The sequence below is a fragment of the Suillus plorans genome, assembly GCF_016647745.1.
Source record: "Suillus plorans strain S12 chromosome Unknown HD556scaffold_84, whole genome shotgun sequence".
Taxonomy (NCBI): Eukaryota; Fungi; Basidiomycota; class Agaricomycetes; order Boletales; family Suillaceae; genus Suillus; species Suillus plorans.
The window spans coordinates 51079-66116 of record NW_024537468.1 but is presented as its reverse complement, the minus strand read 5'-3'; the positions used below and the strand labels follow the sequence as shown (position 1 = coordinate 66116).

Here is a 15038-nt window from a genome sequence, read left to right as displayed (position 1 = left end):
TTCCTACCAAGAAGCTTACTGTAGAACGACTTGAAGCTCTGAATATCAATGCTAAAGGATTCTTACGTCCTGAAGAAGAGAGGCTGTTTCGCTATATTATGTGGCTGCACCAGGATGCACTAGCATTTGAAGATACAGATAGAGGTACTCTAAAGGAATCCTATTTTTCGCCCTATATTATTCCCACTGTTCCTCACATTCCATGGGAATACAAGAATATCCCAATTCCACCTGGAATATGAAGCAAGGTTATAGACGTACTGAAATTAAAAATCGATGCAGGAGTCTATGAAGCTAGTCAATCGGCATACAGATCAAGATGGTTTTGTGTGGTTAAAAAGAATGGAAAGCTCAGGATAGTTCATGATTTGCAGCCTTTAAACAAGGTCACAATTCGCGATGCTGGACTACCGCCAATTCTTGACGATTTTGTAGAACCCTTTGCAGGAGCTCAATGTTACACAGTATTTGACTTATTTTGGGGATTTGATGCTAGAAAGTTGCACCCACTAAGTAGAGATCTTACTGCATTCCTAACTCCATTAGGATTACTTCGCATTACATCGCTCCCTACAGGATTCACCAATTCTCCTGCAGAATTTCAGAAATGCATGACATTTGTTCTCAAGGATGAGATTCCAGACAAGGCCAACATATTCATAGATGATCTTCCTATCAAAGGCCCCACAACAATATTTCCTGATGAGCAAGGCCAGCCTGCGGTGTTGACAGAGAATTCAGGAATATGCAAATTCATTTGGCTTCATGCCCTAGATGTTCACCGAATTATGCATCGGATCAAGGAAGCTGGGGCTACATTTTCGGCACTCAAAATTCAACTGTGCCTTCCAGAAGTCCTGATTGTTGGACAAACCTGTACCCCCGAAGGACGTATCCCTGACAAGACAAAGGTAGATAAGATTCTGAACTGGCCTGATCTAACAACTCCAAAGGAAGCTAGAGCATTTCTAGGATTGTGTGGTACTGTACGTATATGGATCCCAGGTTATTCTACCCTAGCCAGACCCTTGAGCGAGCTGTGGAGAAAGGATGCAGAATTTGTTTGGGATGAAAGACGTAAAGAAGCTTTTGAAACTTTGAAGAAACTAGTTGCTTCAGCACCTGCCTTGAGGTCAATTGACTATACTTCAGACTTGCCAGTAATACTATCAGTGGATTCTAGCTATATGGCAGCAGGAATTATCTTATCTCAGATTGACGAGAATGGACGCAAGCGACCAGCTAGGTACGGATCATTACCATTTAATGAAGTAGAAGCCCGCTATTCGCAACCAAAACTAGAACTATACGGACTTTACCGAGCACTTCGTCATTTCCGTCTTTACATTATTGGTGTGAAAGTTCTTCATGTAGAAGTGGATGCCAAGTATATCAAGGGAATGCTAAATGAACCTGACCTTCAGCCAAATGCAGCTATCAATCGATGGATTCAAGGTATTCTTGTTACAATAACATGTAACCGAGAACCCCTCCTACGGAGGTCATCATGACCTTAGCCCCTATCCCACCATATGCACCGTCTTGGAAGACTTACCGACTCAACGGAGACTCGTAGAGACACCTAGAACGGCCTGGATGCCGTTAGATGACCTAGACCAGCCTAGGCTACATCTGATCGGACCTAGATGGTCCTCGACCCGGATCATGAGGAAGCTCTGCCTCATGGTCAGAAGAGAAGCCGCATGCCTTAACATGCGCAGTTAGACTCCAAGGCATACTACGCCTTGAGGACAGATAAGAGAGGCATGGTAAGCCTCATGCATAGATAATCGACCGCATGGCATCAGATAAGATGCCCTTGTATAGACACACTTATACCTACCTACCGAACGTAGTATTGGTCTGTGCACACGGACGACAGTATATAGAGCAGACTAGAATCATGTATATTCCCTACTTGATTCTACTAGGTTTTATCCAGAACTTCCTCTGAAAGACAGTCCCAGTCCTTCAGTCTAAGCCGCACCTTAAGGAAAGCCGACGCTACCTTAAGTGGAACCCCCGAACCTCTCATTCGAGAGAAGATCCCCGTCTCTCCAATAGCGAGCCCGCTATCAGATTAGGCAATCCGCCTAGGGAGAGCTCGAACTATCCTAGTCCGTAACAATTCTCTTGTTTGATTTCAAACTTATCCATGTTCCAGCCACCAAGTTCAAAGGACCAGATGCTTTGTCCAGGAGAGGTCTAGGTGAAGGAGAAAGCGTGGAGGTTCAGGATGATTCTTGGTTGGATGAATTAGCATTATACACGGGAGCATCTCAGGCATGCTTCCGAGCTACAGTATTACATCAGGAAAAGCCCTCAGTAGTATTCATGGGAACAGGTTTGCAGGAACAGAACCTGAAAGACATTTTCAAATTTCTAACTACCCTAGAAGCACCTTCATTTGCAAATATTTCAGCAAAGAAGAGATTCCTGAAAAAGGCTGTCAAATTCTTTGTGCAGAATGGGAGGATGTATAAACAAATGCAGGCTAGACCACCCCTGTTAGTAGTCTTTGATCCGGAAAAACGTGCGACTATTCTGAATCAGGCACACGAAGAGCTTGGACACAGGGGTGAAGTTGCCACATGGGACACAGTACGGCTCAGGTTCTTCTGGCCCTACTTATTTTCAGATGTACGGCATCATGTACAATCATGCCACCCTTGTCAAATTCGAAGCACTACCAAAATGCATATTCCTATTACCGTCTCTACCCCATCTACAATATTTATGAAAGTCTACATTGACATCATGCATATGCCCCCAGCTCAAGGATTCAAATACATTGTGCTGGCTAGGGATGACTTGTCACGATATGTAGAAGGACGACCATTGAGAGCACCTAATGCCAAGGCCCTTAGCAAATTCTTTTGGGAAGATCTTTACTGTAGGTATGGAGCCATTGGTCAAGTAACTACTGATAACGGACCAGAAGTGCAAGGCGCATTTTCAGTCCTTATGCGGAGAGTGAATATTCCACATGTCACAATCTCACCATACAACTCTCAGGCTAATGGAGTAGTTGAAAGAGGGCATTTCATATTGCGAGAAGCATTAATAAAGGCGTGTAATGAAAACCTTACACAATGGCCTCAGAAGATCCCCCAAACTTTATTCGCGGACCGAGTTACCACAAGTCGGGTAACAGGATTTTCTGCATTCTACCTAGTTCACGGAGTACACCCAGTTTTGCCATTTGACTTAGCAGAAGCTACATTTATGGTAGATGGCTTCAAGAGTGGAATGACTTCAGTTGAATTGTTAGCACTTAGGATACGCCAGCTTGAAAGACGTCCAGAAGACTTAGAGCAAGCAGCAGAAACACTGAAGAAAGCTTGGTTCAGATCGAAAGAGCAGTTTGAGAAAAGGTATTCAAAGCGATTAAGACGGGAAGCCTATCAACCAGGAGATCTGGTACTGGTACGTAATACTCGGATAGAGAAGGAACTAAACCAAAAGACTAAACCCCGCTATCTCGGCCCTTATAAAGTGGAACGGCGAACTCAGGGAGGATCATATGTATTAAGTGAAATGGACGGTACAATATCCCGTCGTGGAGTCGCTGCCTTTAGATTGTTGCCATACATTTCAAGGAACTCGCGTCAATTTTGGAGACTTTCTCAAGGAATTGAAGAACTTGAAGAGGAACATCTTCTTCCTGATTCTGATGGACCTATTGAATAGTGAAGGAGGGACCAGTTATTCCCCACAGCAGCTAAAGACATGGCGCCAGAAAGCTCGTGCTAACTTACTACATATCACAGCTGTCTGGATCGGTCATGTATTGGAGAAGCACACACACTCAGAAGGAAGTAAAGACATTTTGTTGGAACCTGGGAACGCATATCTTACAGATCCATTAACCCCGGAAGAACGGGATACATTACCAAACTTCCCTAACTGGATTTGCGCAATTTGCGCCACCTTAGAGCAACGGGCCCAGAACGCAGAAGCTCACCTGAAAGAAATTGAAAAGATAGAAGTCCAGTCGTGGGTAACATTCCCATTAGATTAGTTTTCCCTAGTTTCCTCAGAGTTTTTCTTAATGAATGGTAGGTCTGAAGAGGAACATTTGTTGCAAGAAACACAAGCGGCCTGCTTAGCTTTGCTTGTACATCACATACATTGTGCACACTCAACTCTATTCTCTGGATATTTACTGACTGTAATTGTACTATGGGATTTGGGATACAAGCGGCTTGTAAGGAGACACTGTCATACATGTTACCTATTACTTCACTGGTTACTGCGCGCTGAAGGACAATTAACTGAGCCGGAACCTAAATTAATGACTGAACTTTAATTTCGGCAACAGGAAGAATGCAAACCTTAAAAAACTTAAAACCCTAGCGGCTTTAATAAAACAGACAGCGCCTTTTTCATTCACAATTCATTAGGGGCTAGATCGCAGGGATTGTCAAATTTGCCTAGTATAGTAATATGTCTAGTCCCTGAAGACCCTGCTCAACTTTCATATAAAGGACGCAAGAAAATTTGGAGGTGTTCCTCAGTTTTCCGCTAGTATACAACAGCGCTACTCAATCTCACTCTCTTTTCACAATTCACCTCTCTCTTTTTCATCACAATGCTCTTCCGCTGCCATCCCAAGTCATTTGTCGACCTTACTCATCAGCGCGCTGTCATCCAAACCAAACCGGACGCATACACTTGCGTGTCGGACCGCTGCTGGACATACCACCAAATTTGCTGCACCTATCACTCCTCTCTTTCCCTCGGCCAAATTGTGCGCCTAGAGGACCAGTCCCGCTGCCACCAGGTCTTCACCGGCCGACTTTCGGAAGTAGTGGAGCAATATAAGGACGTCTTAGTTGTGCATGTCACTGGACTGCACTATGAACCCACTGATGAATACATTCCACCGCCCATTCGTCTTACCCTGTCTACTGGCGTCCTTTCCCTTCCCAAACACCTTCGCTTTCTACGCTGGTGCAAGAAGCGCACCAAGTGCCTCAGAGCGTTCAAGGCCACAGAGCCAGACACATTCATGCAGTCCCTTGAAGATTATCAGAAGCAGTTGGACGGAATGGATAGCTTTGGGAATAGTGTTGAGGAACTTGGAAGTGAAATTTTGGTACAGAGCTCTCAGGATCGCCGCTATGATGAATTATTAAGCCTTGTTAGGAGTCTGGGTCCGCTGCCTGACTTCTAGTTGACAAGTACATCCCCTTTCCTTAGCTGATTAGCTAGTTTTTCTTAGTAGTATACATCATCCCTTACTGTCTGCATTTCCGTATACTACGCAAGATAGTTTTCCCTTTACCAACCAAACACGTACCAGAACGACTGTAGTTAGCTATGCGAGTCTTGGAGCTCATTTTGTACACTATTTACGCTCTTGCTCTATACATTCTAGCGAGCAAACATACGCGTTATTTGGAGATTGTTGAGGACAATATTTGTGCAAGTACCACAATTTGTCTTGGAGAACGATGAATCGCGCAACACGAGTTGAGCAAGGCTTGGAGGCAAACCCTCAGCCTGAACCTGGCTTCTTACCTACTCAATACCTTCGCCTTGGCCAGATATACTCAAATGAAGAACACTTTCGAAGCCAGCTGACTATAGCTGAAAGTCAGATTGATCGGTTAGGAAGTTCATTTATGTGGCATGCAAGAGAAATGCATCCACATGGAGATCTACATTATCAGGTAGACTTGCGACCCTATCGTGGAGAAAGAAGGAGGGGTGCATACCTTCTCAGGTGGCGATGCCCTACATGTGAATACATATTCATAACAGCACAAGACTTGCATCGTGCACTTGATGAGATAGAGGAAAGATTACGGGATATTCAGCAGGAAGATTTTCAAGCAGAACTTTCACCCATGCCTCAAAACCATATCATGACTGACCCACTACGATACCCCTTTCCTAATACAGAAGATGAACTAAGCTTAGCTAGTTCTTGAAATACCCCCTCCCCCTGAACGTTTGCAATTGGGGACGATTGATTTCTCAGTTTCCAATAGATGACCTGCACCAAACTGGTTCGGTGCATGGATGACTGATACTCTCCTATGAGCCCTATGCCCTATGAAATCATTTTCTCTATGATCTGAAGTCAGACTGAGGCTAAGGGAATATTTTTTGTTTTTACGAGTTTGCATGCAAGCGGACTGAATATTTTAGTACATTTAATTCGGCAATGAGTTCTGCTTAGTCAGCCATGGTGATGACCCAGACAAAACTCCCACGCATGTCAGGTGACTGTGAAAAATATTTCCCACATATGTTGTCCTGGAAAAACATTCGTAAAACCCTAAATACTAGGCTCGCGTCATTTTCACCCTTCAAACAAAGCAAAGAAATGACAGACACACAAAGGATTCACATCATGTGACATTTCTTACTCTCTTTCTGGACTTGTCATCAGGAGTTGGATAGGTCACATGACTAGCAACAAGCCAGGATGACTTAGCAAAATACCCAATGACTCATTATGACTCACTATGACTAGAAATAACTTTGAACTGACTCACTATGACTCACCCTGAATATATGACTCATTATGACTCTTTACGACTCTTGAATGACTCTTTATGACTCTTGAATATACTAGTAGCACAGCCACATTTATTGTGTATATAATGACCCCAGTTTTGAAATAAAAAACCAAAAAAAACCAAGTGGGAGTTTTCAGCCCATCTAACATTAAGTTGTGAGTAAGGTGTGATAAGTGTCAGCATCAGTGTCAAGAACTGTTCAAGACTGAGAGGAACATTCTCAAGAGACAGTAATACTGCAAGCTCATCATACTAAACGACTAGCTGCGAGCTCACTGTGTGCAACAACCAGCAAGCAAGGTACAGCCACAGTTTTATTCAAATTTCTATTTTCTTTTCTTTTCTCTTTTGTTTTACTTTCACCAGCCTTTGGTGTTCTCTTTCCAAAAGGCATATTCCAAAATATTCGTGTTGTCTCTACGTCCACCTAAGACTCAGAGTAGCTTAGTGGGGAGACTTAAGGGATTGATAGTGAAGCTTGACCTCACTCATCTGAGTAGTGATACTGAGCCAAGGTTTTCTGTGCCTGCTAGGCTTTAGCTGTTGAAGAGGGGACTTGGTAGTAAATCCAAGGACGTCCGTTCCTGAGTCTGTTTGAATACTCAAAGTGAGTTCCTTGACAGCAGGTTCAATATTGAGCTAAGAGTTCTACAATAAAGCATTTGACTAGTCTTGACCTTTGATTCTACCTGTTTTGTGCTGAGGGGGTTGATCATTGTAATTCCGCACCATTCTTTTTGGAGTACAGTTTGGTAAGAGGCACTGTTGTTGAAAGGAAGCTTGAGGAAGAACTTTCTATTTCTTTGGTTACTGCCATACTGTCGGGCTGACCATTATTTGTTTGTTTGTTTGTTTCTGTCAAGTCCATAGATTGGATTGACCATCGTATTTACTGATCTTGCAGAAGTATCTTTAGCTGAACGTACTTTGGGTAGTATACAACTAGCCACCCACGAACGACCACGTTATCAGTCATTGGTATTTGTCTGAATCGCTGACCGTGGAGATATTTGTTTTTATAGGTGTTTATCTATAGATCATCTATCTAAGAAGACAGCGCCAAGCAGAAGCGTCGCAAATGGTCCAGCCAGGCGACGCAAGTATACTGTCAATGTACTAAATATACCCTCGGCCTCCAACAACCAAATTCATTGTCAATACTGCGATAAGTCATTCTCGTCTCGCGGGATACGATCTCACGAGCAAAGTTGTTTGAGAAGACGAGAGAAAAAGAAGGATGATGATGAGTTTGCAGTGCTCGCAGCACAGGCGGTTGAGGAGCAAATCAAACAGAAAGGTATGTGGTGAATTGTGCTTCTATCGACTTAAAGCAATAGTACTAATATCTCTTACCACACAATCATCAGAGTTACGTCGAAAGAGAAAGCGTCTTCTCAAGGAACAAGCAGCTGCGACACATAATATTGGCTCCCCATCGTCAGACCCTTCAACGTCATTCCAGGATCGCGCAGAGAATGCGCCCGATGAATTTATCGTGGGCCCGTCATTTGAAATGGTACCAGATGTTGATGTGATGAGCATCAGTGGAGACTCATGGCAACGTATGTACTTTGACTGATCACAATGCGCTCCTCATCCATTTTTTTCACGATTCAGGTGCAGGTTCAGATTCCAGCATGGCATCTCATGCTCCCACACCCCTTGCTCTATCCTCGCTTTCAGTGGTACCTTCGGTTCACTCTGATCTCGATACATTTAAGACGGAGTATCACCCAAAATCTGGTCGTGCAACCTCCATCGAGACTTTCTCTACGTTCGGATGCAACCAAGATCAGCAGCCGCCTATCATTGACGAAGAACCTTGGCAGCCATTCAGCTGTCGTGCAGACTTTGAATTTGCCGAACTTGCACACAATGCTGCCCTTAACAAGGACCACACAGATGCGCTATTACAACTCATCTGGAGAATCGTTGATGGTCAAGCAAACATTACCTTCAAGTCCCACCGCGATGTTTCTGTAGCCTGGGATAGGGCGGCTGGCCAGATGACACCTGTAAGAGGAGAATGTCGCATTTCCCTTTTGTAGCTACCAATACCTTTACAGTTCGAGAAGCATACTATCACAACCCGGCATAAACGGGAAGACCTTGCGTTTCATGTATATACACGCCCATTGTGGGACTGGGCTTTGGACTTATTACAGGACCCATTGCTGGCGCCGCACTTCGTTTGGGATGCGCAGCGGGTATATAAACACGATGGGACACGTTACGAGCGCTTTTACCATGAACCTTGGACTGCGGATTGCTGGTGGAATGTCCAAGTATGACTTATTTTTTGTACTATCATTCGTTAAACAATATCCTTTCTTGCATGTATTACAGTCATCTTTACTTGAAAACACCGTCCCTTTTGCATTTATTCTGTATGCAGACAAGACGCACCTCTCTTCCGCTGGTACAGTCAAAGCTTATCCGGTCTTCGCTCATTGTGGAAACTTGCCCGTTGACATTAGAAACACTGATGGGCTTGGTGGTGGGCAGATGGTTGGTTGGTTACCAATAGTATGTCTTTAAATTTAGGAACTGAAACCAGTCTCGTTACTCCTGAGTTTCTTTCGCACAGGTTCCCGACGATTCTGAAGAGGACGGCAAGCTGTTGTACGTGAACCTCAAACGTGTTGTATGGCATGAAGGGTTTTTTAAGCTGCTCGAAACCATTATACTCTACGCCAAGACAGGGTATGCGCATCTCTGTTATGATGGTATCGTTAGGTGGTTGTATGCATTCATTTTGCTCTTATCTGCTGACTATGAGGAACAGTATGTTGTATACTAATTTCTGTAGACAAATTTCTGATCGGTCAACGATAGATGTGTCATGGCACTGATACGGGGGACGAATTGTCATTGCCCATGTCCTATTTGCCTTGTCCCATCCGATAAGCTGTACGACAATGCTTCAACTTATCCAATCCGAACGCCCGAAGACGCACAAGCTTGCGTAGAACTATGGAATAGGGACAAAACGGCTGGAGAAGAGGCATTGAAAAAACGGGGCCTTCGGCCAGTTATGGCCGGTACTCATTATCATATTCTTGATTGAATCTGACTTTCTTTATTGTAGAATGTCTTTTGGCGGCTCCCAAATTCCAACCCACACGAAACGATCTCGCAGGACCACCTTCACGTGTATCATATAGGGGAATGGGGGAAACATTTATTTGGTGAGCTTAAACGACACGCAGCGGCTCTGGGACGTGGTGCTGAGAAAAAGATTGATGACCAGTGAGTTGATTTATCGTACCAATCTGCTCACCATCTGAATCCGACTATTCAATTGCCTATAGATTTGCTACCTTCACACGATGGCGCAATTTGAATCATTTCGATCGAGTTACTAACATTACCTACAGCGACGGTAATAAACTTAGGGACATTTCTAAGGTACGACACGTTGATTTGACATTGACAGACCACTTAAATTTGATTTCGATAGCAAATTTTATATACCACCCAGAATGTACTGACGCGCACGGATGATGAAGCTGGCTATGCACTTTTACGGTGCATAGCGAGTTATCTCCATATCGACATGTATGTATCTCTCGATGTGCACACAGAGAGCACAATCAAAGCAGGAAAAGCCGAGGTTTTGGAATTTCAGACGCATTTAGAAGTATGTTGTGTTGATTCCGTGTCTCCGGTCAATGTAGTGTACTGACAATAGCATTATATCATAGGAATACATTGCAATTGTCGATGAGACTGATCCAGATACAATTAAGAACTGGAATTTCCCCAAAATGCACGCCTCAAAGCACATATTTGACGACATCATAGCGAAAGGTGCCGCTCGCAACTTCAGTACTCGACCGAATGAAAAGCAGCATGGACCAATCAAGCGTTGGTATCTACGGCAGACTAATCGTAAGGACATTGCTAATCAGGTATGACATCGCCTACTCTGAAAGTTTACTTCCCATCAATAACTTAAACTTCGTGTATACCATAGATTATCGAACTCGATCATAAGAGCTTTGTTGCCGAATTTGTTCGCAGCCATATCGACTATCTTGACGAGGAACGACACAAACTTACACTCTCACGGGAAGAACTCGAGGAAAACGACAACGACAATGAGCCATTTGAAGCTCACCTGCATATCGGTTCGCCCTTGAGGAATCTTACCAGCCTAGCACAGGTAGAGGAAGAACACAGGTCAAATCGCGCCTTCGACCAGTTCAGGAAGAAGCTCACAACATTTTTGAATCACTTCCTACCCTCCCACCACGTACCATTACCAGACAGAATAATGTGGTTGAAACTTTCAGCGCAAGACCTGGTGAATTTCCTTCATTCTGAAGTTTTAGTTGAATCTCTGATGCTGCATTTTTTTCAAAAGATACATGAACATCGCTATCTCAAAGTCCAATATGAGTCGACCGCTACCTGGAAGTTAACCACCGACTATCTGCGATGCAGTCCAAGTTTTCATGGCCATGAGCGTCGTGACTGCGCTCTAATCCGCACGCAGGACAAGGATGGCTGCGATAAAAATATCTTTGTTAAATTATTATTCATGTTCAAGCACATTGTCGGCAACCGCACCTTAGATCTCGCTTTGGTTCTTCCCATGGACACTTCACCACGTCGGCGCCTCCTAGATCGAGACCTGCGACTCACTCGTCTGCGTGCACAGCCCGCAGCTTCATCTGAATTCATCACCCTTCATTCAATTATTTGTGGTGCTTTGCTTGTCCCAGATTTTGACAACAATGGGGATTATTTTCTTGTTGACTATATCGATACTGACATGTTTCTTCGCGTCCAAAGGAAACTTATATAACTTATCATTCCCTCCTCCAGCAGGAATCCTTGGGCCATCATCTCTTTGGTCTGCCTTCATGCTCGCTTCCAAGGTCATCTGTGACGACACAGTCACCATCTTTTCATATCCGCTTTCATGCTCGCATCCAAGGTCATCTGTGACAACACAGTCACCATCTTTTCGTATCCGCTTTCATGCTCACATCCAAGATTATCTGTGACGATACAGTCACCATCTTTTCATATCCGCTTTCATGCTCACATCCAAGGTTATCTGTGACAACACTTACTCCAACAAATCAGCGTTGGACACAGTCTGCTTGCTTGCCCAGAGCATCCTTCATCCCCAAGTAAGCACCCTCATTTCATTGCATATGCTAATGGTTGTGCATCCGGCTCATCACCCATCTCTTTGCTTGTCCAGAGTACTACCCCATTGGCAAGGAAGCTCCCCCATTCCATCGCCCATGCCAACATTGTGCACCTGGTATTACCTCCACCCCCATCCAACTCCCACTGATGAGCAAAGCTCCCTCATTTTGTCGCATTGCCCTTCCCCACACAAAAATCCAGTCCTCCATCAATTTCGCTGCTCCCACCACTTGGGCATCTTTGGGTCACCATCTCTTCATATCCACTTTCATGCTCGCATCCAAGGTCATCTGTGATGATACAGTCACCCTCTTTTCGTATCCGCTTTCATGCTCGCATCCAAGGTTATCTGTGACGATACAGTCACCCTCTTTTCGTATCCGCTTTCATGCTCGCATCCAAGGTTATCTGTGATGACACTTACTCCAACAAATCCTGGAGCAGCTAGTTGCTTATCTACGCTCTTCACCACATCAAATTCCACGGCATCTGTCACCTTCACTACTCTCAATCTCGCCTATTGAACCTGCCTTTTATATCAATACCACGTACTCCAGACACCCGCCACCCTCATTCTCCTCTTTCGTCACTGTGCAAGGTCTTGGAAGCACGAGGTCAGTTTGTTCATTAATCATCGCTTCCAAGTGGATATGCGATGGTTATATTATGTTTCTGATAAGGGTACGTGTTTTGCTACCATCTTATTACATCAACAGGGTCTGACACTACCCGAACAGTGCTGATTTAAAGTGTGTTCGACTAATTCAGATGTTCCCAGCTTGCTCTTCATTACATTCTCTAAACTGCCATGCCTCAGCGCGCCCAAGGCGAAGACTTTACTCAAGATATTCAGAATATAGATAGCAGCTCCACTGCTGACTCGACAGATTCAGACAGTGACCAGTCCAACGACGATTCCGATTTATTGCGTGTTTGTACTGCAATCGCAGCACCTCCTCTCAATGCATCAGCCGAAGATCTTCGCAAGGCAAGTCTTTATGTTGTGAATGAACGACAGCAGCTGATCAATCGTCTCTATTAGGCACTCGAACTTGCACAAAGGCTACTTCTAGATATGCGAGGAAAGTACCGGGAGGCTCTGAAGAAGAACGCTCTCCTTGAGGCTACACTTTCAAAAGGTCGGAAGACAAAGCTCACCAACAAGGACCTCGCACTCGCCGCCAAGGAAGATACCATCAAGAACTACGGACGCAAGTTTTCTGTCACACACTGCCTCTGGGTCGATACCATCATTTTCCCCTTGCATGCGCCACCTCCTAGGATGGCATCAAAGCCGAAATCTTTCTTTTTATTCTGCCAGCAGACCACAACATGATGGCCCATAAGAACTTCGGTTCCCATGTAAGTAGTACATCAGTGTACGAATCGTGAATCATTCCTGCTGATCGTCTTTTAAGTTTGTCAAAGGCATCAATAGTGTTCGTGCCGAAATGGTTTCTGATGTCAAGTCATGCGCAGCCGCCATTTTCAATCTCGACGCAAAGTTCTTCATACGAGGGTATGCACGGGATTTGGAGCCTGCATGTCGCACCTTGCTCCTTAACCCTCAAGGTGCATACACGAAATTTGCACCAGTTCTCTTCCCTCATCCAGATCGTGTCTCCCGAGAAGACTTTTTCAAAACATCAAAGCTCGTTTATGTATGTTCTTCTCCTTTCTGACACACACATCCTGAATAGTCTGAGTAGATCTTGAAAGCGTCTCTTTTTGGCCGATCCTCGCTAGCTGCCAATGCGCCTCCAACGCCTAAAACCAAAGCTAAGATATGGGAGTTACGTGCCATAACTCCAGGCCTCATCGCAGCAGCAGCAATTGTTGTACGTTTGTTAAATCTACCTTGCAGAACACGTACTAAACTAGGCTGCAGGCTATCTTTATTCTTTCTGGCGACAAAGAGCTAGTCGAGATAGGTGACAAGTCTTGAATCTCGTACAAAGAGTACCATAACTACTACCGTCAAACTCTGATGACCGGCGGCGCCTGGGCCGACAGCATTTACACCTTCTTCAACAATTCCCTCTTTGCTACTTCTTCCTCTGTAGCTGCTCTGGGCTCAGACTTTGTAGGTGTGAGCAGCGGTCCACACAATACCTGGGAAGAGGATTTCGAGTGTGTGATGGAAACGGGGGGTGATTTGCCAGAAGTTGATGCTCCCCGAGCCATATCACCACTCACTGACGAAGAAGATACCCCACCGTCAGCTGTCCGTCGTGTCGCCAACTTGAATGCACCTAATATTCTTGCACCTGAATCTATATCTGCGGCTATGCAAGGTCTTGCTGTAGCAGATTCACAGGACCGCGAGCTATTGCCACCTACGCCTGCACTCAACGATTCGGGCTCGCGGGCACCTGGAATGCTTACCAACAATTCAGAGTCTGGTCCAGGTGCTCTCGTTCAGAAGCCCAAGCCCAAGCCCAAGCCAAGGCGCAAGACCAAGGGTGGAGCCAGGGCCGAGGATTTAATGTTAGGTGCTGCTGACGAGGATCTGGCATTGGTGCGAAGGTCTGGCCGTGCAAAGAAATAATAGTATTAGTCTAAGACTGACAATGGTCCTTTGATTTGTCGATGATTTGTTGATACTTACTATGATTGTGACTTGCTTACATGTGTCTCGTGATTCACTCAGACAGTTTGACTGGAAGAAAAACGATAATTATTATATTACGCTCTGTGAAGTCCAATAAGCGACTGCTGGATGGTGAGTACTGACAATGTCAGACATTGACAACAATGACAAACATATTATATAATAAGTTATTATGAATCAGCCGTTGTGACACTTAGACCTGAACTTGTTCAACCACCGTCACTGTAGTTTGATATTACGTCAACGACGACGTCCAAATCAACGTTTGTTTTCATTTCGATTCATCCATATTATTGACAGACTCTGACATGATTCATTGACAGATTTTAAAGATATTATTACTGAAAGCCTGGACCAATTTTGGTCCAGGCATTCTCAATTAGTTGCAAGTGTCTCACCCTTAGACTGTCTTGTCATCTGCCTCCCAATGGACCACTCCCAACGTCTCCTCAAATATTGACGTTGTACCATCGTCTACCTCCACTCCCTGGACCGTCTCCTGAGGCTCTCTGCACTCCCGTCATCTACCTCCGCTCCCGTTGTCTACCTCCACTCTCATTGTCTACCTCCACTCCCGTCTCCTGAGGCCCTCTGCACCCCGTCGTCCACCTCCACTCCCATCTCCTGGAGCTCTCTGCACCCCATCGTCTACCTCCACTCCCATCTCCTGGAGCTCTCTGCACCCCGTCGTCTACCTCCACTCCCGTCTCCTGGAGCTCTCTGCACCCCGTCGT

At 44.9% G+C, this 15038-nt stretch overlaps 3 protein-coding genes across 3 annotated transcripts; all 3 read left to right on the top strand.

The window, feature by feature from the left end:
• Positions 1 to 8167: 8167 nt before the first annotated feature.
• HD556DRAFT_1247311 (uncharacterized protein) lies at positions 8168 to 11340 on the top strand (the record flags this gene model as incomplete). Its single annotated transcript, XM_041298694.1, has 11 exons — positions 8168 to 8545; positions 8597 to 8815; positions 8877 to 9056; positions 9118 to 9233; positions 9366 to 9561; positions 9619 to 9779; positions 9842 to 9938; positions 9991 to 10174; positions 10269 to 10441; positions 10507 to 10836; positions 10897 to 11340. The coding sequence occupies 11 exons, from the start codon at positions 8168 to 8170 to the stop codon at positions 11338 to 11340; spliced, it is 2478 nt and encodes an 825-aa protein (XP_041154440.1).
• A 365-nt stretch (positions 11341 to 11705) lies between these two features.
• HD556DRAFT_1247331 (uncharacterized protein) lies at positions 11706 to 12141 on the top strand (the record flags this gene model as incomplete). The annotated part of the gene is made up of 2 exons (XM_041298695.1): positions 11706 to 11978; positions 12097 to 12141. Coding segments are annotated over 2 exons (318 nt in total), but the record flags the coding sequence as incomplete, so codon positions are not given.
• A 360-nt stretch (positions 12142 to 12501) lies between these two features.
• Positions 12502 to 14241, top strand: HD556DRAFT_1449118 (uncharacterized protein; the record flags this gene model as incomplete). The annotated part of the gene is made up of 7 exons (XM_041307551.1): positions 12502 to 12696; positions 12736 to 12915; positions 12975 to 13055; positions 13112 to 13354; positions 13403 to 13531; positions 13582 to 13624; positions 13652 to 14241. The coding sequence occupies 7 exons, from the start codon at positions 12502 to 12504 to the stop codon at positions 14239 to 14241; spliced, it is 1461 nt and encodes a 486-aa protein (XP_041154438.1).
• Between the last annotated feature and the right edge of the window lie 797 nt (positions 14242 to 15038).